General features: G+C 60.0%; 1 protein-coding gene across 2 annotated transcripts; it reads right to left on the bottom strand.

Annotated features, from left to right (window-relative positions):
* Positions 1-4500: 4500 nt before the first annotated feature.
* On the bottom strand, positions 4501-22749 carry C3 (complement C3). Of its 2 annotated transcripts, none has more exons than XM_085319360.1 (40): positions 22667-22749; positions 20628-20820; positions 19864-20023; positions 19291-19361; positions 19087-19181; positions 18921-19003; positions 18701-18791; positions 18506-18608; positions 18058-18178; positions 17553-17668; positions 17160-17306; positions 16136-16348; positions 15861-16055; positions 15016-15177; positions 14779-14908; positions 14600-14671; positions 13848-14089; positions 13654-13784; positions 13296-13381; positions 12836-12975; positions 12531-12743; positions 12174-12240; positions 11659-11745; positions 11364-11567; positions 11053-11128; positions 10773-10932; positions 10585-10680; positions 10332-10482; positions 10060-10223; positions 8929-9087; positions 8350-8500; positions 8031-8082; positions 7530-7617; positions 7350-7439; positions 6824-6929; positions 6494-6583; positions 6201-6287; positions 5884-5967; positions 5047-5182; positions 4501-4679 (listed from the first exon to the last, which is right to left on the bottom strand). In XM_085319360.1, the coding sequence occupies exons 1-40, from the start codon at positions 22735-22737 to the stop codon at positions 4538-4540; spliced, it is 5025 nt and encodes a 1674-aa protein (XP_085175486.1). In that variant the 5' UTR covers positions 22738-22749; the 3' UTR covers positions 4501-4537. The 2 variants fall into 2 exon arrangements, with proteins under 2 accessions (XP_085175486.1, XP_085175485.1); XM_085319359.1 differs by having other exon boundaries at positions 13654-13765; positions 13889-14089; positions 22667-22737.
* Between the last annotated feature and the right edge of the window lie 116 nt (positions 22750-22865).

Here is a 22865-nt window from a genome sequence, read left to right as displayed (position 1 = left end):
CCCCCCCGGGGGGTGTCCGGCTCTCCGTCCGGCTCTCCGTGCGTCCGGCTGTCTGTCCTTCCGTCTGTGCATCCAGGTGTCCGTCCGAGCGTCTTGTCTTTCCATCCGGGCGTCTGTGCATCCAGGTGTCCGTCCGGGCATCCGACCATCTGGGTGTCTTCTCTGAGCATCTGTTCTTCTGGATGTCCATCCATCTTTCCAGATGTCCTTCTGTCTGTCCAGGTGTCCATCCAGGTGTCCGTCTGTCTAGGTGTCAGTCCAGGCTCTCCACCCCTCTGGGTGTCCATCCACGTATCTGCCTGTGTGTCCRCATGTCCGCCTATCTGGGTGTCCAAGAAGCCGGATGTGTCCATCCGTATGTGGGTCCATCCCCGTGTCCGTTCATCTGGGTGTCCCTCTGTCCAGGTGTTCATCCATCTGGATGTCCATCCCCCCAGATGTTCATCCAGGCATCCATCTGTCTAGGTRTCTGTCCACAAGTGTGTCCGTCCTCGTGTTCATCCATCTGGGTGTCCCTCTGAGTGTCCATCCAGGTGTCCATCTGTTCAAGGGTCTCTATCAAGGTGTCTGTCTATCTGCATGTCCATGTATTCATGCTTCCATCTGGGTATCCATCCATCCTGGTGTCTATCCTTTAAGGTGTCTGTCCACGTATCTGACCGTGTGGGAGTCCGTCTATCTGTCTGCCTGGGTGTCTGTCTGTGTGTGCATCCATCTGGGTGTCCATCAGGCCACTCAGCTGTCTGGCTACATGTCCATCTGGGGGCCCATATGTCCATCCGTGAGGGACATGTCTGTCCACCTGTCCAAGACTGTCCCTTAGGGCTAAGGGGTGTCTGTCTGTCTGGTGCTCTCCCCCTCCCCCCCATACCTCAGTTTCCCCATCCCCAAAGGGAGTGGATGACCCTGTCCACCCCCCCCACATCCTGGTGGCGGGGACCCCCCAAAATCCCCAGGGGGCTCTGGAAAGTCCCATTATCCCAAGCCGAAACCCTCCAGAGGCTCCAGACTTCCTCTTCTCCTGTGCTGGGGGTGGGAGGAACCGGGGACGCCTGGGCCCTTCCTGCTGACACTTGCTCTCCTTCCGCACAGGGTGCCACAGCTGCCCACGTGCTGCTCAGCGCCGGTAAGTGCTGGTGGGGGGGACGGGAAGCGGGGAACAGGGGGTCGCTGGCACGGGCAGGAGCTGTCTGTCCTTCCTCCGATGCCTGGCCCAGTCATCTCGAAAGCGCCGCGCGGGGTGGGAGGGCGGCGCCTTCCCTGTTCCGACCTCAGAGGGGAAAAGGTGGCCCCAGGCCAGCTCATCCGGGGCCATCACGGAGCATCTTGTGGTCCCCGGGGCCGTCATGGGGTATCCTTCCATTCCTAGGGACGTCATGGTGTGTCCCCAGTCCACCAGGGTCATCATGGAGCGTCTTCAGTCCCACCAGTCCCCAGGGACGTCATGGGGTGTCCTCCAGCCCATGGAGACATCACAGGATGTCCTCCAGCCCACGGGGCCATCACAGAGCATCCTCCAGCCCACGGTCCCCAGGGACGTCATGGGGTGTCCTCCAGCCCATGGAGACATCACAGGATGTCCTCCAGCCCACGGGGCCATCACAGAGCATCCTCCAGCCCACGGTCCCCAGGGACATCATGGGGTGTCCTCCAGCCCATGGAGACATCACAGGATGTCCTCCAGCCCACAGGGCCATCACGAAGCGTCCTCCATCCCATGGTCCCCAGGGACATCATGGGGTGGCCTCCACCCCACAGGGTCATCACAGGGTTTCCTCCATCCCAGTCCCTGGGGACATCACGGGGTTTCCTCCAGCCCATGGAAACATCACAGGATGTTCTCCATCCCATGGCTCTGTCATGGAGCATCCTCTAGGGGACCATCACAGGGTTTCCTCCATCCCATGGTCCCTAAGGACATCTCTCTCCCACAACAACAACAACAAMAAAATCAGGTGCCTCATCCATGGTTTCTATGGCCATCACAGCACCCATTTCCCACCGTTCTCCCCCATTTCCACCCAGGCTCACGATGTCTTTTTTCTTTCTCCTTTTTTCTTTTTTTTTTTTCCTTTCCCCCCCCGTTTTTTCCTGCTCTCTCCAGGCTCGCTGGCGGTGCCCTCACAGCTGCCSTGGCGGTACGAGGAAGGCATCAGCGGCGTCTTTGTCAGCGGGGACGTGCAGCCGGCAGCGCAGGGGCTGCGGGTGGACGCTGGTGGGCTCTACCTCCTCTATGGCCAGTTTGCCCTGGCATGCACGGAGGCCACGTGTCCCGCCGGCACCGTCACGCTGCAGGTCCTCCGGTCCAGCTCGACGCGGCCGCTGCTGGCCGTGCCGTTGGCTTTGACCCCGGGGCCGGGGCCGGCTCGCTCGGAGCTGACGCAAGCTGTGGGGCACCTGCAGGCCGGTGACGTCCTCAGCCTGGTGCTGACCGGTGAGCTGCCCGGGGACAGCTGGCAGCTGTCTCAGGATGACCGTGAAGGCAACTTCGTGGGCATGATCCGCATCGCCACTGACTGACACCCGACACCCACCACCGGCCAGCAGAGGACAGAGACACCCGCTGCGTGGAGGTCTAGGGCTGGAAACCCACCTGCATGGATATTTGGGGACATCAAGGGACCTTGTAGACCCCTGTTCCTGAATATTTGGGGCTGGAGACCCACCTGYATGGASATGTGGGGACATRTGGGGACTTTGCAGGCRCCCTCTGCACAAAGACTTTGGTCCAAAGATCCCCCTGCCTGGAGATCTTGGACTGGAGACCCCCTGGCTCGAGATTTGGGGACATCAAAGGACGTTGTAGACCACCCTTCCTGAAGACCAAGATCTGGAGACCAAGCATCCTGGAGATGCRGGGCTGGAGACCCACTTACCTGAAGATGTAGGGGCACCAAGGGACCTTGCAGACCTCCCCCCCCTCCCTGGAGATCTGGGGCTGGAGACCCACCTGCCAGGAGACTTGGGGGATCCCAGAGACATCGGGGGACCCTGGACACCTGACCCAGCCARAAATTTGGGTCCTTAGGCCTCCCCATCTGGAAATCTAGAGGTGCCCTGGGACCCTGAGCAGCCCCTACCCTTGATGCCTCTCTGCACCCATGGGTGCCCCAGCCACCCCCAACCCCTGCCCTCAGCAGGCCTGAGGACCCCCCCCTAACTTATTGCCAGGCACTTTAATGCCCACTATTTATTGTGATTTATTGTCTTAATAAATTTATTTATGGCTCTGGGTGGCCCCAGATGTCCTTCACCTCCCACCCCAAAAATGAGACCCCCGAAGCCCCATCCAGGGTGTCATCAGCCTCATTTTGGAGGTGAATCCAAGTTTTCCCCACCCCAAATCTTCCCCTTTCTAGTGGAAATARGTGGCTAGAAAGAATTTCATTGCCCCCCTGAGCCTAGATTTGCCCTTCACACATTTGCCCCTACATGCCCAAATTTGCCCCGACTCCAGATTTGCCCCAATTTGGTAGTGCATGGGGTCTCAGCAGGCCTGCAGAGAGGGGTGTAGGCATCTGGGTGGGGTGGGGAGAGGCTCAGCCCATGGATTCTCCCCCCCCATGCAGAACCCTATATGAGCCACCCAAGRATCCACCTTGATCTCCACCTTGGGTCTGAGGATCACCAGGGGTGGTGAAGGGGGTCCCAGTGGGCCTGCATAGAGGCACCCAGGCTTCCAGGCAGGTCGGAGTCAGGACCAGGAGGGTTCAGACCTTGTGCACAACCCTATACAAGTCACCTGAGAATCCACCTTGATTCCACCACCACCCTTGGGGGGCCTTAGGGGTGCCAGGGATGGTAAAGGGGGAGGGGGGGGAGTCTCAGCAAGCTCATGGAGAGGGACCAACGTGTTAGGCCTGGGGAAGGAGGTGTCAGGYCCTGTGCACAACCCTATACGAGCCACCCGAGAATCCCCCCTGGTTCTCTGCCCCGGGCCTGGGGCTCGCTGAGGGGTGATGAAGAGGATCTCAGGGACCTGCAGAGAGGGCTCCAGTGTCTGAGGTCCCCCCACCCCCCCGGCCCTCCCCCGGAAGGACCCAGCCGCCTTCCCCACGCTTGCGCACCCGTGGGTGCTGGGGCTGCGGGTGCGAGTGTCCCATTAGGCACCGGAAAGCGCCGTAGGAGCGAAGCCGCAGCGGGGCCTGACTGGGGAGACCGGAAACCACCGGGTCGAAGCGTCGCGGCGCACAGCACCACGAACACCCCCCCGAGGGGGGCTACCGCTGCTTGGGGGGGGGGGACACCCATGCACCGAGCGCTGCGCAGCACCCTGCGCCGAGCACCGTGCTACACCCTGCGCCGAGGGCTACACCGGGCGCCGAGGGGTGCGCGCTGCACCCCGCGCTGAGCGCCCTGCACCCCAGGGGGGCAGGGGGGGCCGTGCCTCGTTGTCCCCCCTCCAAGGGGCTTCCCCAAGACCCCAAAACCAAGTTGTTAGAAAGCAGCTTTTTATAGCAGAAAAACTCAGGGGGGGGGAGGGGGGGAAGTGGGGGGGAGGCTGGCAGGGAGTCCCCAGGGTGGTGGGGGCACCCGGTCACGTGGGGCACCCGAACAGGGTCATGGCTTCGGCGAACTCCACAAAGTCTTGGCACAGGGCCTGCAGTTCGGGCTCCTGGCACTCAGCCTCGCTGGGCCACCGCTCCAGCCACGTGTCCTTGCCGATCAGGTAGGAGAAGCTGCAGGAAAGKGGGAGGAGGATGAGGCACCCATGGGTGGCAGCTCCAGCACCCAGGTGTGGCCCCCAGGGTGAGGAGCCTCTTGGGGGGTGTACAACCCTATACGAGATCCTGGAAAAATCCCAGCACTGAGGGTCTTTGCCATGGTCTGATGTCCCCTGTCACCCCATGTCCTGTGTCCCCGTGTCCTCATGTCCCTGTGTCAATGTGCCATGTCCCCACATCCCTGTGTCCCTCTCCTGTGTCCCCCCCGCCATGTCCCTACTCAGTGCCAGTGCTCCCAAAGTCAACGCCAAGCCCCCAGATTAAATAGTCCTTGCCRAGCTCACCCCCTTGTCCCCACGTCCCCCATGTCCCGCGTCCTTACTGGGCGCCAGTGCTCCAGAGGTCAGTGCTGAGCCCCCAGATGAGGTAGTCCTTGCCCGGCTCAAGACTCAGCGCGTCCCGACACTTCTGATGGCTCGCAAAGGTCCGGTTGCTCCCGGACGGGTCCTCGTCGGTGCCTGCCCAGGGTGACAGAGGCTGAAACGGTCCCCCCACACCACCGACATGTGTCCCCCCCACCCAATATGCCACAGATATGGCCCAACTCTCCTAGTGTGCCCCATGAAATTTGTCCTCTCCTCATGGACCTCTGACGCCCSCAGGAGCCATCAGCACCCATGAGTGACAGCAGCCTGGGTGTCCCTCCTCTGATATTGGTGACATCACCCGTTGGTATCATCACCTCCATCCATATAGGTATCACTAGWGCTTTTGGGTGACCTCAACCCACCTGGGTGTCCCTTGCACCTTTAGGTGTTCCCAGCTGACYTGGTTGTCCCGGCATCTTTAGGGGTCATCAATCCACCTACGTGGTCCCAACCCACCTGGGTGTCCCCAGCCATCCAYGGGTGTTCCCAGCACTGCAGAGTGTCACTAGTCCACCTGTGTGCCCCCAACTGACCTGTGTGCCCACAGCACCTTTGGGTGACACCACCCAGCTGGGTGTCCACCCCATTCCAGTGTCCCCAGCCTCCCAGGCTGTCCCCAGCACCCTTTGGTGACTCCAACACATCTGGGTGACCCAGTTTACCTGGATGTTTCTGCCCCAGCTATCCCTGGCACCTCTTGGGTGACATCAACCCAGCTGGGTGTCCCCAATCCCCCTGGGCATCCCCAGCACCTCAGTTGGCCCTGCCCTGGCACCCCAGGGTGTTCTTACCCATCTTGATGACAGAGAGGATGGTCATGACGTAGCTGTCATAAGCCGGCAACTGCTTCATCTCCACCAGCCTCACTTTGTACACTGGGGATAGGGACATCCTCATGTCATCCACGCTGGGACCACCCCTTGGCATGCAGGGCCCATCCCCTCAATGGGCCCTGCTGTCCCCTTCCCCCTGGATCCCTCTGTGTCCCTCTCTGATGTCCCCGTGTCCCCTCCTGTGCTCACATCTCCCCATGTCTCCCCATATCCCACATGTCCTCATGCCTCCCATGTCCTCCATGTCCCTCAAATCCCCCACCCTGGGGACCCACCGTAGTCAACTCCTGGCTCACAGGCATCCTCAATCCGCTTGTTGACAGTGACGGCAACATCCTTCTTGTGCTGCACGAAGCAGTTTTCTGGGGGACATGGAGGGTGTCACAGCTGGGACAAGTCTCCATCATGCCAGGGACGTCCCCATCCCAACTGGGATGCGTCCCCATCACAGCCGGGACATGTCCCATCATGACTGGGACACGTCCCATCACAGCAAGGATGTGCCCCATCATGGCATATCATGGACCCTGTCCCTGTCCCCATCCTTGTTCCCCTGTCCCTATCCCACCTTCGGCACAGCGACACACGTCCCCATGGCAGATTTTGCTCAGCTTCCCGCTGTCCTTGTCCGGGTGGTAGAAACGGGTGCAGCGATCATCTACGGAGATATGCAGGGACACGGTGGGGGAAGAAGTCAGCAGAGGGATGGGGGATCAAGGACATTTGGGCATGAGGGTCGTCAGGGCTATGGGGACACCCTGATGACACTGTGGAGCATGGAGGGGAGGTGGTCTGCAGGGAGACGGGAGCACAGAGGAGGGACTCTGGGGAGACACGAGGGGACACAGGGGGACATGAGGGGACTCGGGGGGACATGCAGGGAAATGGGGGGACACACCAATCTTGTAGTAGCTGTAGATGGTGACAGCCGCAGGCTGGATCAGCCCCACCCTGAAAACCTGGTTAGCCTTGAAGGTGAGACACTCTTCATCCCGGTGGGACACCTGGGGATGGGGACAGGGTCAGCAAAGCACAATGGCATTGCACCGCCACCATGAGCCTGGTCATGTCCACATCCTGTCCCCTCCCCATCCATGTCTTCATCCTTGTCCCCATCCTGTCCCTGTCCCCCTCCTCATCCCCATGTCCCATCCATGTTCCTATCCTGGCGACCTCTCCATCCTCAGCCTCATCCCCAGCCCTGTCCCCAGTCCTTATGTTCCTTTCCCCGTCCCTGTCCCTAACCCCTGACTGTGTCTCCATCCCTGACCCTGTTCCCAAGTACTCTCAGCCATGTCCCCATCCCTGTCCCCATCCTTATCACTGTCTCTGGGACCTCTTGGACGTGTCCCCAGTCCTGTCCCTGGCCTCTTCCTCATCCCAAGGCCATCTCAGCCATATCTCCATCCCTATCCCTGTCTCACCTTGTCGAGGTAGATGACGAGGTTACCATGGTCCGAGAGTGCCTTGTCGATCTCATATTTGGAGATGTACCTGTCCACCCCCTGTGAGAGCTGAACACAGGGACACCGTGATATGGGGTGCTCAGGGGGTGTGGCCTCACAGGGAACTCATGTCCCCTATCCCTGTGTCCCTGTGCTTACCCGTTTCAGGTCTTCAAGATCAGGGGTGAAGCCCGTGAGCATGGAGACATCRAGGATGGACATGGTGGCATCCACATTGTCCAGGTACCTGTGGGGGATGGCACCAGTCCCCATGGTCCCCAAGGTTCCCAAGATCCCCCAAATCCCATCCCTGATGTCCTTATCCCCAAAGATCCCCTTGTGACAATGTCTCTGTCCTCATCTCTGTCTCCAGGGTCCCCTAAGGTGTCCCCATCCCTGTCCCCAACATCCTCATCCTGTCCATCTCTAATGTCTTGTATGTGTCACAGTCCCTGTTGTTCCCCAACATCCTTGTCCCCCTGCCTATCTACAAGGTCCCCACCACATCTYTGATGTTCCTGTCCCCAGTGTCTCTATTCCTGGTCCCAACATTCCCCTTCCCATCTCCAATGTCCCTGATGACCCYAAGGTCCCTGATGTTCCAATGTTCCCACCATCTCTGATATCCYCAATGGCCTTGATGCCCCTGATGTCCCCCACCTCATGCAGATGGTGATCTTGACGGACCGGATGACCCCCTCATGCTGCTTGCCTGGAGCAGGGAGGGAGACAATATTGTCACCCCTAGGGGACATGGGGGAAGCCAAGGGGAATGAGGGGTGGCATGGGGGTTGTGCGATGACAAGGGGGACAGGGGTGCCATGGGCGGAGTGTCAGGGACATGGGAGGACATGAGAGGGACTCAGGGGGAAGGGGGTGACATAGAGGACAGGGGTGCCATGGGGGCCCCTGGGGGACATGGGGAATATTGGGGACTCAAGGGGACATGGAGGGACTTGGGGGAATGGTGCAGACTCACCTGTCTTCACTTCATCCACCTGTACCCGCAGGTCGAAGCTGTCACACTTGTTTTCCTTCTCGGGGACCTTGGCATTGTAGATGGTCACCACTGTCATTGTCCCCTTGCCTGTGCCCTCAGCTTTCACTGTGAAGTCCTCATTCCACTTAGTCTGTGGGGACAGCGGACGTTGTGGGGAGAGGGAACAGGGAATCCCCCAGGAGGATTCAGAGGTGACAGGGTATCCCAGGCCATAGAGGGGACAGGGATTTCTCAGGACCCAGAGGGGACCAAGACATCTAGGGAACGGAGGGATATGGAGAGGACTGGGACATCCCAGGACATGGAGGGACACAAAGGAGACAAGGATGTCACAGGACATGGAAGGGATAGGGACATCCCAAGACCTGGAGGGGAGGGACATCCTAAGACACAGAGGTACGTGGAGGGGACAGGAACATCACAGAACACCAAGGGAACATCCCAGGCCACAGCGGGGAACAGGAGCAGAGGCCTAGCCACAYTGTGCCAGCTGGGCACTCACGAGCGCTGGGGTGATGGTGATAGTGGTGGTGACAGGGACAGTGATGGTGGTCATACCTCTGCAGAGCGGGCCACCAGGGCGTTACGGTTCTCGATACGGTACTTCATGGGGCTGGCGCGCCGCGGCAGCAGCACTGACACGTCAAGGTTGAGCTCCTTCTCTTGTGGCATGGAAATCTGGTACTGGGCCAGAGCTTGGAACACCAAGGTGGTGGCCTGCAGGGACAGCAGTGTCGCCTAGGGGCTTGGAGACATGGTCCAGGGTATCCCCAAACCCCACCCCTGGGGTGTCCCTGAGCCTGGAGATCCCCAAAGCTCCAAYGCCATCTGGGACTGGATCAGTGCCTGGAACATCAGGATGGTGGCCTGTCAGGACAGAGGTGTTATCTGGGGGTTTGGGAATATGAATCTGGGGTGCTCTTGTGGGGATCCCCAAAGTTCTGGAGGTACCTGGAGACTGGAGGGGTCCCCAGGAGCTTGGAGGGGATCCCTTGAAGCTTGAGGCACTCCAAGGACATGGAGGGGTCCCCAAGACAGCAGGTATCCCCCCGAACTCTGGGGGTGTCAAGGACTGGGGGATTCACAAAGGGACAGGAGGTGTCCCACTAAACCCTACCAGGGTCCCTAAAAGTCCTGGGGGTCCCCAGAACCATATGGGTCCTCCAAAGACAGGAAGAGTCCCTGGGGAGCCAGGATCTGGAGGGGATCCCCTAGCACCAGAGGGATCCCCCAAAGATCTAGATGGGTCTCCCAAATCCCTGGGGACCTCCACGACGAGAGGTGTCCCCCAGGGACAGGAGGTGTCCTCCAAAATCCTGGAGGGCATCCCCAAAAGTCCTGGAGGATCCCTAGAACGTGAGTCCTCCATGGACAAGAGGGGTCTTTGGAGGTCTCAGGGACTGGAGGGGACCTCCAGGGACATGATGAGTCCCCAAAAGCCCTGGGGATTGCCAGGGACTAAGTGGGTCCCCAGGGGCTACAAGGGCGCCCCAAATCCCTTGGAGACCAAGAGCCTGGAGGAGATCCCTTGGTACCAGAGGGGTCCCCCAAGCCCCGCCAGATCCCCAGTGAGCCTTCAAATCCCCATTTCGTCCCCCAGACACTCACCCCCACCCCACCAAGGGGGTACCAGGGTGCCCCCAGGGAGGTCTCTGTCCCACCCCATTCCATCCCCAGCCTGTGGCCCACCTGTGTGGAGCCGTAGCCACCACCAAAGTAGTTCTGCTTGGCGAGCCAGCGGACAACAGGCCCTGTGAGGTCCAGCTGCTCCATGCGCAGCAGGGCCAGCAGCGCGTAGGATGTGCCCTCAATGTTGTAGGTGTGGGCATTGCGTTCCTCCCAGCGGTTGCCGTCTGCAGGGGGTATGAGGGACCATCTTCACCTCATGCCTCCCCCCCGCCCAAGACCCACTCCACTCAATTGCTCCCCTACCCGCCTTTGCACCCCAACTCAGGCTTCACCTTTGGAGAACTTCATGAGAATCTTTGGATTGTTGAGCTTCCCTGCTAGGGCCAGGGCGTAGGATGTCAGGGCCACTGTGTAGGGCCTGGCCAGTGATTGATACCGCCGGATCAGGTATTCAGAGGCTTTGGYGATGCTTCCATCCAAACTCTGGGTACAGAGAAATGTAATGTGGAGTCTTGGGTGGGTACTCTACAGCTTGGGCTTCCMTACCCCACCCCAGGGGCTGGCAGCGCCTGCCGGGACACTCACATTGACGCGGTCCTTGCAGATGTCCCGGGCTTCCTGCAGTGCAACGAGGACGAAGGCCGTCAGCGACACCTCAGGCTCAGCACCCTGGTATCCTCCCTGCGTGGCAAGACAGGRGCAAAGACTTTGGCACTGGGGATTTGGCTCCTGGCAGGAAAAGGATTTGCAGCCAAGCTTGGGCACCTACATACCACCATCTCCTTGTGGATGATAGGAGCATCCTCTTGGAAAATCCCATCTGGCTTCTGCTTCTCCAGGATGAGCCATTTGATGGCCCCACACAGCACCTGAGGCTCAATGTCCACCAGCTTGATGGCCATAGCAAAGATTTTGGCCACGTACGCCGTCAGCCTGGGGGCATGGGGACCTCAGAGCTGCACTGTTTCTGAAACCCCACACTTTCGTTGGGTTTGATCCCATCCCCACCATCTCGTTCTCCCTTCCAGTGACTGGAGGAGCCAGGACCCTCACCAGGTGCTTGACGGYCGGTTTTTGAAGGCAGCGTAGGAGTCGTCAGGTTTCCGGAAAGCCAGTTGCTGGGTGTAACCTGGCGAGGAGATGGCAACTGAGCAAAACCTGGGGACATCCTACAGTGCAGGGACAGGTAGCGCAAGGAGCTCCTGGCCATGGGCTAAGCCGGGCTGGCTTTGCCACCAACTCCTCCAGCGTGACCAGGGAGCATATCCCATTGCATTGCATCCCACAGCATTAGATTCAGACGCCCAGAGAGGAAGCAGGAGGGGACCAGGAATGTGTGCYGCTAGCCTGAAGGTCGCTCCTACCCTTCTTAATCAAGTCAATGGCCACGGAGCGGCGGTCAACGCCAAGGGCGTCCCACTGTGTCGTGCTGTCCAGGTAGTGGGTGGCGATGACAGTGGGCGTCATGCTGATCATGTTCTGCTCGCCGCAGCCCGACGGCGTCACGATGAGGTGCTTGAGGTTGGCCCCATCAATGGCTTTCTCCACGATGACGGACACGGGGTTGCCTGGCCAGGGAAGGATGGCATCAAGGCGGGGCAAGCAACATCTCCCACCCCTCCCTGGTATCCCCCTGCATCCCCACATCCCTGCTCTCACCTTGGATGCTGACTTTGGTCTCCGACTCAGTGTTGGGGACAATGTCAGAGAGGTTTGCTGCCGAGATCTTCTCTTCTTGCACACCATCTGCAGGGCAGAGAGGTCATAATGGAGCCAGGCGGCCCCGGCCCGACTCCAAATTCCCTCATCCCCACAGGGTGCCCTGGCTCTGCTCTATGTCTGCAATGGGATGCCCCTCACCCCCTGTGAGATGACCCAGTCTTGCCTCAAACCTGTAGCAGGATGACCTTCATCCTCAAGATGCCCTAAATCCATAGTGGGACATCCTTCATCCCCCAAGATACCCCAGATCTGTATCAGGACATYCTTCATCCCCAAGATGCTCCTGGTCCTTCCCATAGCAGGATGTCCCTCATGCCCTGAGATGCCCTAAATCCGTAGTGGGATGTCCCTTCGTCCTTGTGCCTCAAGCACCCAGATATGGACAGGGGTTTTCACCCCAGGGACAATCTGCATGGCTGAGACATCCTCAGGGAGGGACGGATGACACTCACTGATTCCCCGTGTCTTTGGGTCCAGCTCAACAATCTTCACCGTCTTCTCCAGCCTCATCCCTTCGGCCTGTGGAGGCAAGACCTCAACACTCAAAGCTGGGCTAGCTTAGGGCCACCCTTCCCAACCACTCCAATCCAGGAAATGCATCCCATTGCAAACCAGCAGCCCCCAGTCATGGGAGAAAGTAGGAGAGCCCCAGAAGATTACCTAGTTTGGCTCCTTGGGCATCTTGGACAAGGGATCCTTCATCCCCGGGTACAGCGCCAGGATGAAGGTGGAGATGGAGATGCCATAGGGGCATCCCAGGGGATGGTGATGGACACCACATCTCCAGGATGCAATGACGAGCCACTCACCACAACTTTGAGCTTCTTCTTGACACCATCAGCCACAAAGCTGCCCCACACAGCTGCCTTAACCTCAACATCATGCAGTCCCAGCTGCAAGGGCACGAGGATGAAGGGCACGACTCGTGATGACTGGGCTTTCAGGCTGAAGATCTGCTGGTAGCGGGTCTTGGAGGAGGAGGCACTGCAGATGGCTGGGTTGTGCATCAGCTCCACACGCACCTGTGGGGCATGGAGAGACATCGGCAGAGGGGGCTCGGGTGGCTGCGGACCGCCCCATCCCATTCAGCCCCAGCTCCATGRCCCTCACGGACCTTGATATCACGCTCCCAGTAGTTGTAGAGGATGGCACGAATCTCCACCTGCTCATTCCTCACCACCGAGTAGGGCAGGCGCAGGTCAATGAAGAATTCCTTCATCACCGTGATCTCGTAGGGGTTGGCCACGCAGAGCCCTGTGGTGTGGCCAAGGGTGGGGGTGTGGGGGCAGAATCCAGGCTAGGGTCTTGCCGGGCCTTGGAGAGGCCCTCAAGTCTTAGGGATCTCCCCAAGGTATTGGAGATCCCTCAAGTTCCAAGTAACTCCACCCAAGGTCTGGGGGATCCCTCAAGCCCAAGCAAGTCCTCCTGGCTTTAGGGGATCACTCTAGTATCATGCCCCCTCCCCCCCCCCCACCCCAAGATCTTGAAGGACCCTTCCAGCCACAGGGGACTCCTCCAGGTCTTGAGGGCCTCCCTTTCCACCTGCTGCCCAGCACCATGGCTCCATAGCGTACCCTTTGTCTCAGAGATGCTGATAGCCAGTACTTCCCAGGTGGTGATCGAGTCCTTCAAATATATGGGCAGTGTCTTTGTGGAGATGCTGGAGGAGACAGGAATCAACAAGGGAGTTAGGCAGCCCTCAGGCTGGGCCAGGAGGTTGTAGGTGGCCCCTGAGCTGAACTAGGGAGTGATAGCTGGTCCCCAAGCTGGACCAGGGCATCAGAGGTGGCCCCTGWCTTGGGATGGGGGTTTGTAGGTCATCCCTGAGCTGGACCAGGAGGTCATAGCTGGTCCTTCAGCCACCCAGGAGAGTCTCAGCGGGTCCCCAAGCCATGGGGTGTGTAGGGGGTGTCAGTGGTAGTGGGTGCTCACCCAAGCTCATTGGGCGCCTCCGTCAGTGACTCCAACTGCCACAGCCAGCTTTCAGGGAAGAGGCTCCGTGAGGTGATGTCCTCGTCAGCCAAGAAGCCATCATCCACCTCGCCTAGGGGACAGCATGGAACCTGTTTGCCCGCCAGCCCCGGGTACATGGCCCATCACCAGACTGAGCTCCAGGGCTCAACCACCCCTCCAAAAACCCWGGCCTGACTCAGCCCTGGGTACTTGCTTCGGGCCAGCTCGAGGTGCAAGTCACGCTGCTTCTGCTCGCGGATGGTCTTGATGTAGTTGCAGCAGTCAAGGAAGGCCTTGACGCAGGCACTGCCCTCCAGGATGTAGGTGGACCGCTTCTCACAGCTGTGGCCCATGGGGTTCTCGTGCATGCCATCTTCACAGCACTTACGTAGCTGTCCATCCTCATACTCGGCCGCTGTCAACACCAAGACATGGAGCTGGTACCACACAGAGCCCCCCCCCAACTCATACAGCGGTGGCTGTGGCTGCTGTCAGAGATGTGGGCACAGGTCTGTGGGACTCCCCTGGGGAAGCTGGATGGGTTGGTATCTATGGTAAGCAAGATGGGGTGGTATTCCCTGGGAAATGGGGTGCTCCATCATCCCATGGGAAATGGGATGCTCCAGCATCCCTCCAAGATGGGATATTCCAACACCAATAGGCAGGTGGGATGCTCTGGCATCAGTAGGAGACAGGATGCTCTGACATCCACAGTGAGACAGGCTACTCCAGCATCCCTGAGAGAGGATTCCCTGAGCAAATATTCCAGGATTCCTTAGAAGATTAGATGCTCTGGCATCCCCTGGGGTGATGGGATACTCCACCATCTCCTGGGAAATGGGYGTCTCCAGAATCCCTGGGAGATGGGAAGCTGCAGCATTCTCAAGGACATGGGATACTCCAGCATCCCCAAGACACCACGTACTTTTGTTGCCTTTGTACTCGATGAGCTGCAGGGAGGTGCGTCTGCGTCTTGCTCGCTTTGGGCACTGGACCTCTGTGGGCAGAAGAGCCACAGATGAGGACCTCGAGGTGTCACACCTCCATCYGCAGGTGCCACATCTCCACCGCAGTGTCACATCTCCATCCTAGTATGTCTCCTACCTGCTCGCTGCGGCGTGTCAATCTTCACATTGGTGACCAGGCTTAAGCCAGCATCGGCGAAGACCCCCACGTTGTCCTTCCCGCTGCCTGCTGTGCAGCCGATGTCACTCTGTTCCACTGTGTCCCACACCTGCAGCAAGCCAGGACCAGCYATGACAGCCATTACCATGACACCAGGTGCTCGGCCTGGCTCCCACRTCCCACCCAGTCCCACTTGCAGCACCCATCAGTACCCACTTTGGACTGTGTCAGCTTGTGCTTCTTGTTGAGGACGAAGACGCCCTTGTCCACGGCCACCAGTCCCACATTGGCATTGTGGTCACCCTCGATGCGGAGCCGCATGGGTGTCCCCGGCTCATGCACCCGGTTGTCTGCCTCCGTGGCTCCCTTCACCACCAGCTGTGGGGGGAAGAGAGGGAGGGTTGTGGCTCCAGTGTCCCTGGCTTTGTGCCTAGGTGTTGGGAAAGTTTCCCCTGGATTGGCCCCAGGAGAATGGCCAAGTCCTCAAGGGGTACTCGAGCCCATGGCATGCCTGAACCCCCGGGATGTCCAAGTCCTTCATGATGTCCGAACACCCTGGGATGTTCAAACATTCCATGGGATGTCCACACCCTTCTGGGATGCCTGAGTCCCCCAGGATGCCTGAACCCCTGGAGATGTCCAAGTTCTTCCAGGATGACCAAGATCCCAATGATGCCTAGTACCCCCAGGATACCCTGGGATGTTCAAGGCCCCCTGGGATGYTCGAATCCCCTGGAATGGCTGAGCTCCTCTGGATACCCAAGTCTCCACTGAGATGTCCGAGCACCCCTGCCCCAGAACGTCTGAATCCCCCCCGGATGCCCAAGCACAAACCTCCCAGAATGTCCAAGCATCAAGCACCCCATGGGATGTTCCAGCCCCCCAAAGATGACTGAACCCCCTAAGATACCTAAGACCCCCACAATGCCCAAGACCCCCATGATGACTGAACTCCTCAGGATGTCTCATCCCCCTGAGATGTTCAAATTCCCCCAGGATGCCTGAGCCCTTGAGGATGTCCAAGCCCTCCCCATCACTGCTGTCTTCCCAGCAAGACGCACAGTGCCCATGCAGGTGTCCTTGACATCGATCCAGACAGAGTCAGCAACAATCTCTCCCGGCGCCACATGGTAGTAGGCCACGATACGGAAGGAGGGGATAAGGTTGGCTGTCACGGGCAGTGACATGGTGACGAGGCTCTGGTCGGCCTCACGCCGCTGCCGCCCCACGCGCACAATGTGTCCCTTGCTCATGATCTGCAGGAGGGCAGCAAAGGTGGGAGGTCGGTGGATGCCCGGACGCCTGGGTCCCCAGGGCAGGCCAAGGTGGCACTCACAATGTAGGTGAAGTACATGACGTTTTTGCGGACGGCRGGGTTGTTGGTCTTGAGGTGGAAGTTCACAGGGAGGTTGTCACCGGGCTGCAGCTCAGTGGCGGTTACAGCAAGGTGGAGGAAGTTGCCAGAGTCACCCTGGCTGTGGTAAACTTCAGCCTGCATGGCACGRCTGGCCTGGCGGCCCTCGGGGAGCCCTGGCTGCGCCGTCCGCACCTGCAAAGCACCCCGGGGCCATGGGAGTGGGTGTTCTCAGGGGGTCCGTGGTCACCACGGTGCACCCAGCTGCCCTTGCCAGCACTGGCCCCCGGCCGTCCCCCCTCCCCCAGTCACCTCAACCATCCTGGTTTCATGGCCACTCCAACCGTCTTGGCCATACCGGTTCCTTGGTCAGCCCAGCTGTCTCGGCCATTYTTGTCCCATGCCCACCCTGACTGTCTCAGCCATCTCAGTCTTATGGCCATCCCAGCTGTCTCAGATATTCTGATTGTCCCTTGGTCATCCCATCTCGGCCATCTTGGTCTCGTGGCCTCCCTGGCAGTCTTGACCATATCAATCTTGCAGCCACCCAAGCCATCTCAGCCATCCTTGTTCCATGGCCATCTCAGTTGTCCTGGTCATCCCTTGGCCACCCCGTCTTGGCCATCCTGGTCCTGTGACTTCCCTGGCAGTCTCAGCCATTCCTGTCCTGTGGCCACCGGGGCCATCTCAGTCCTCCTGATCTTGTGGCCACCTTGGTCCCACAGCCACCCCAGTCCCATGGTAATCCCAACCCCTGGTCCCCCTGATCCTGGCCACTCCAATACCCCAGCAATCCAGCAATGTCAACCACCCCAACTCCATGGCCACCCCAGTCCCCCTGAACTAGGTCACCCTGGTCCCCTGGCCATCTTGGCCATTTCAGACACCCTTGACCCCCAGTCACCCCGGCCATCTCACCCACCCCAGCTCCTTGGTTATCCTGGCCACCCTGACCACCCTAGTCCCCCTGTTTTCCAGTTCGCTGGTTCCCTGGTTCACTGCTTACAGTGATGGGGACTGTGGCCTTGTTGGCCGGCATGTTGAGGATGAGCTTGGCGGTGCCATCATTCTGTGTGGACACAAGGCCCTGGAAGCCGTCRGCCTTGACGGGGATGCGTGCAGCTGGCGAATTATCAGGGTTGGTGACGTAGACCTGCAGGACAGCAGGCTCAGCATGACACGCGGCACTGGGATGCACCATGGGGACATGACACAGGGACATGGTATGGGGACACAGCACAGCACAGGGACTTCCTGTCCCCATGGTGCCTTCCACCTGCAAAGCTTGGGCTGACCCCATCCCTATCCCTAAGCACATGCCAGGGACCCTGGTGGCATTGCAGGTCTGGGCTGACCCTGTCTGTCCCCATCCCCTAGGGCCACCGCAGAGTGCCATTACCATGAGCTCGAAGGGCATCCCCGGCTTGAAGTACTTGGGCGTGCGTGTGAAGTGGATCTGGTACGGGGACGTCACGATGTGGATGCCCGTGCGCTGTGCTTCCACCATGTCACTACCTGCACATGGCCCCAGGGAGGGGGATGTCACGCAGTGCCAGGATGGGGCAACCTGGCCCCAGCTTACCTGACTGGGTGCCCATTGTCCCCAGCCCTGCATGACCATGCCGTCCCCATTCCCCCACGTCCCTGGCGCTCCTGAAAGTCCCCACTGTCCCTGTTGCCCACATCCTTCGTCAATGCTTGTCCCCACTGTCTTCATCACCACATCTGCACATCCTGCTGTCTCTGTACCCACATGTCCCCCTGTATCCATCTCAGTGTGTCCCCATTGCCACCACCCCATTCCCACACACCTGTGACMCACTGGACTCCATGAGGACAGTGATGGAAACATCAAGCACATGACCCCACATGGCCCCACTGTCCCCCCTGTCCCCAGGACCCACCAGACTCGGTGAGGACAGTGACGGAGACATAGAGTGAGTGGCCCACCAGCTCCCGGTAGTTGGCGAAGCGTTGCCGCAGCAAGGCCATGGGCAGCACGGCCTCCCCGTCCCCATCGGTGATCTGCAGACACAGGGCTCAGCAGGGAATAGGGGATAGGGACAGGGAACAGGATAGGGAACAGCAAGGCTCAGGAAGAGATGGAATCCAGGACAGGGACGGTGGATGGGGCAGGGCAGTATGGCAGCAGGGCTCCATAGGAGATGGGGACGAGGATGGGGACAGAGATAGAGGACAGCAAGGCTTAGCAGGGGACACAGACAGAGGATGGACCAGGATGGGGTCAGCAAGCCACATCAGGGAACATGGAGAGAGGGACGTGGATGGAGGACAGGGACAGAGGCCAGCAGGGTTCAGCAGGGAATGGGGATGAGGCCAGCACCAGCCCACCTGCACCCTTCGCAGGGACTGCGGGATGCTCTTCCTCTCGTCGTCTACCATCACCCCAAAGAGGATGAAGGCTGTGCCATGCAGGCGCTTCCCGTAGAGGTACCTGTGGGGGCCCCAACAGAGAGAGTCAGCTTTTGGGGTGGGATTCCCATCATCCCACAGCCCCATCACCCACATTGGGGATCCCCATCTCACCTGGCTGTGATGGACACCCGGAAATCCTCCTGCCGGTCGATGTAGAGGAACTTCTCTTCCGGCTCCAGGATGACCTCAAAGCTTGGCAGCACTATGAAGAGTGACATGGGGACATGGGTGGCATTGAGCAGTCTCCCTCACAACCCTTCTTGGGAGACTGCAACCTGCTAGGGGGGGCCCAAGCATCCAGGTAGGTCCTCCACCCCAAAACACGTCGTACCATACTCCTTGACATCAAATTGGGTGCTGAAGACCTGCTCTGGTGAGTCTTCAAATTTGGCCAACACTGTCCATGTCCCCAGGCTGGAGAAGGGACAGAGTGAGCAGCCAGGATGAGGCCAGGGACATCATTAAGCCACCTCTGGTGCCTCATCATGGCCACGCACCTGACGACCTCAGGTAGGTTGTGGTTGAGGGAGAAGATGCCCGTCTTCGCGGGTGAAGAGACAGGCTTTTGCTTGACAATGATGCCATCGGCAGTCTGCAGAGAGATAGGACAGTCAGAGATTGCAGGCCAGGTACCTGTCCCCATCTCTGTCCCCATCTCCATCCTCATTCCCATCCCCTCGCTGCCGCCACTGCGGACCCACCTTGATCTCCGCAACGATTGTCTTGGGAAGGGGGTCCATGCGGTGGCCCAGGGCGAAGAAGCGACAGAGCACTGGGAAGGGATGAGGGGGACAGGATAAGCAGGGACTAGATGGAGACATTCTGAAATAGGTGTCAGACTCCCATAGGGATGCCATAGGAACATCCCAGAAAGGGAGCCAGACCCTCCTGAGAACACAATGGAGATGTCACTGTGAACGTCCCAGCCCCAGCTCTGGACCCCAATGGGGACACCTCCAGATGCGAGCAGAACCTCACTGGGGACATGCTGGGGACATCACTGGGAATACCCCAACCTCTGGATGCCATAATGGAAATGTCACAGAGAACACCAATGGGCCATCACCAGGGACAGGATGGGGATGTCACTGGGGACAACCTGACTCCAAGCACTGAACCCCATGAGGGGACATCAACAGGGACACACCACCCAAACTCCAGGTCCCCCCATACCAGATCCCCCCTCACCATTTCCCATGCCTGGGCCAGCTTGGGCACCCATCCCATCAACCCCCTGGCAGTGATCATCCCCCCTGGGTGGTGGGGAGCCATACCCGTGGAGCCAGGGGTGTAGATGGGTTTGTCGGTCTGCACRAAGATGTGGCCACTCTGAGGTGACACCAGTAGCACCTTCTCCAGGGTGCCCTGGGGGAAGCGGGCGTGCACCGAGACGTACTGCTTCCCTGGCTTCCGTGGTAGCACCTTGGTCGACAGCTGCAAGGACACAGGGGYGCCAGGTGACACCCCCGCCCCAGGGCAACAGTGGCCCCAAGGCACGGGGCCATCTGCACAATGCATCTGCACCCYGGGGTGCTGGTGGCCCAGGAGCAGGGGGATGCTGGGTGACACCTGCACCCTGGGGWGATGGTGATCCTGAAACATTGGGACACCACATGACACCTGCACCCCAGGGTGATGGTGGCCCTGGAGCATGGAGATGTCTGTGTAATGCACTTGCACCCTGGAGCGAYGGTCCCAGAGCATGGGGACACTGAGCGACAACTCCACTCTCAGARGTGAAAGCCCCCAGAGACCCCAGGGCACTCCGATGTGGCAGTCCCGGACCCAGGGGACACCCATGTGTCCACCCTCCAGGGGTGGAGACCCCTGGGACCTCCAGCCCATCCCACACCTCAAGGTGTTCCCTCCCGGTGACAGTCCCAGGAGAAGCTGCCCTCCCTCCCCACCTCCTGCAGCACCTCCCGCCACCCACCCACTCCAAGGGGCTTCTCCGCTGGCTCGTATAGGGTTGAACTCCGGGTGCCTCCGCTCTGGGCCAGGCACCCTGGGGTGGTGGAGGTCAGGGGATGTCACCCACCTTGATGGTGGTGCTGCCGATCATGCCCTCGGCGGGGTTGAGCTTGACTTGGCTCTGGTAGAGGACCTGGCGCTTGAGGGGAAAATCCTGCACCATCAAGGTGGCCTCCGTGGCGGTGCTCAGCCCCGGCGCCTCCAGCACCACCAGCTCCTCAGCCTCTAGCCGCAGCACCGCCGGTGTCACCATTGACAGCCTAGGGATGGGTTGGGGGAGGACATGGCCCAGTGTGGAGGTCCTTTCCAAGAAGAGCCACACCCCAGGGTGCCCCACAGCACCCACTGGCCGAGGTGGCCCTGTATTCACCAGAAAACCCCAATATCCCCAGCACCAGGATCCTTCATCGCCCTGGCACCCACCACCCCAGCTCCCCTCAGATYCTCCCCAGCACCCCAATAGCCCCTAGCACCCAGTGACTCCCCAATATCCCCAGCACCCAGGATCCCCCATTGCTTCCAGCACCCACCACCCAGGACTCCTTCAAGACTCCCCAGCACACCAACAGCCCCCAGCACCCAGTGATCCCCCCAAAATCCCCCAGCACCCAGGGACCYTTTTGATCCACCCTCAATTACTTCAATATGCGTCAGCACCCGCTGGCCCAGGACCTCACTGATAGCCCCAACACCCCAATATCCACCAGAACCCAACACCCAGGAACCTCCTTCAGCCCCCCAAATCCCTCCAGCACCCAAACCTTCCCTCAGCACCCTAATATCGCTCAGCACTGAGGGCTCCCCCCAGCCTTCCCAGCACCCCAAATCCCCCAACATCCAGGAACCCCCCATCCCCCCAGTACCCCAACCTCCCCAGCACCCAAATACTCTGCAGCACCCAAATATCCCCACACACACCCACCACATTGGGGAGCCCTAATCCCCCCAGCACACAGTATCCCCCAGCCCCCCCTACCCTAGCCACCCCTCCCCCCATACAAGGGCGGCCATCTTGGCAGCTGTGGCCTTGGCATCGCCCCAGGTCCTGGTGGCGGGGGTGGGGGGGCAAAGTCCGAGGGCCTGGGGCACTGTTTGTCCCCCTTAGGGTTATGGGGGGGGGACCCCGAGTAGGTGGGCACACAGGGCAAGGAGGTAGTGGGGGATTCTCCAGGGGCTTGTATAGGGTTGAGCTAGTCTAGGACCCTGACTGCTTTGGGGAGAGGTGGGGAGGGAATGGGGTGCTAGTAGGAATAGAGGGTGGGTTGGGGTCCTGGAGGAAACGAGGGGGCCTGGTCACGGGGGGGGTGTCCATTTGGAGTGGTGGGTCCCTTTTTGGTGGCAGTCCCTGGCCATGGGGGTCCCACTGAGGGTGGAGGTCCTGGCCATGAGGARGGGAAATTCCATCTAGGGTATGAGGGTCCCTTGTGAGGGGTCCCATTGAGTGTGAGGGTCTCTGACTGAGTGTGTGTGTGGGGGGGTCCCTGGCCATGGAGGTCCTGGCCATGGTGGACCTTGGCCAGGGGGGCCCTATCAAGGCTGGGAGGTCCCCGTCAGGGTGTGGCTCCTGGACATGGAGATGTTGGCCATGGGGGTCCCACTCAGGTGGGGGTCCCGGCCATGCCAGACTCCGGCTGGGGAAGTCCCATCCAGGCTGGAAGAGCCCGGCCAGGGGGGGGTCCCATCTAGGGTGTGGGACCTGTCTAGGGTGTGGGTCCCAGCCATAGAGGTCCCTGGCCATGGGGGGGTCTCATCAAGGGTGGGGGCTTGCCTAAGGGGAAGGTAACAGCCATAGGGGTCCCTGGACATGGGGGTCCCTGGCCATGGGGGTCTCATCAAGGGTGGGGGTCTTGTCTAGTGGAGGGTCCCAGCCACAGGGGTCCTTGGCCATGCAGGTCCCATCAAGTGTGGGGATCCTGTCCTGGGAGTCCCATCTGGGGTGGGGTGTCCTGATCAAGGTGGAGGTTATGGCAATGGGGAAGGTGGTAGTCCCGTGGGTGGGGATCCCAGGGGTCAGAGACCTAAAGGTGGAGGTCCCAGGGGTGGGAATCCTAGGGGTCAGAGACCCATGGGTGGGGGTCCCAGGGGCAGGGGGTGCCAGAGACTCACATCTGCCCGGTGGCAGGGGCCAGGACCCCCAGGAGCAGCAGGGTGACGAGGACGAGCGCCGGAGCCCCCATGGTGGCAGGGGCAGGTGGAGGGTGGACCCAGGCGTTCGGGGCAGGCAGGGGGCCGGGGCAACCGCRGCCCCTTTTATGGAGCCAGCGCTGATGAGTTAATGGGTAACGAGGGGGGGCCCCGGCCCCCC

The sequence above is a fragment of the Rhea americana genome, unplaced genomic scaffold (assembly GCF_003343005.1).
Source record: "Rhea americana isolate MKP2758 unplaced genomic scaffold, rheAme1 scaffold_580, whole genome shotgun sequence".
NCBI lineage: Eukaryota > Metazoa > Chordata > Aves > Rheiformes > Rheidae > Rhea > Rhea americana.
Note: the sequence above shows the minus strand (reverse complement) of the source record. Positions and strands in the feature narration are given on the sequence as shown.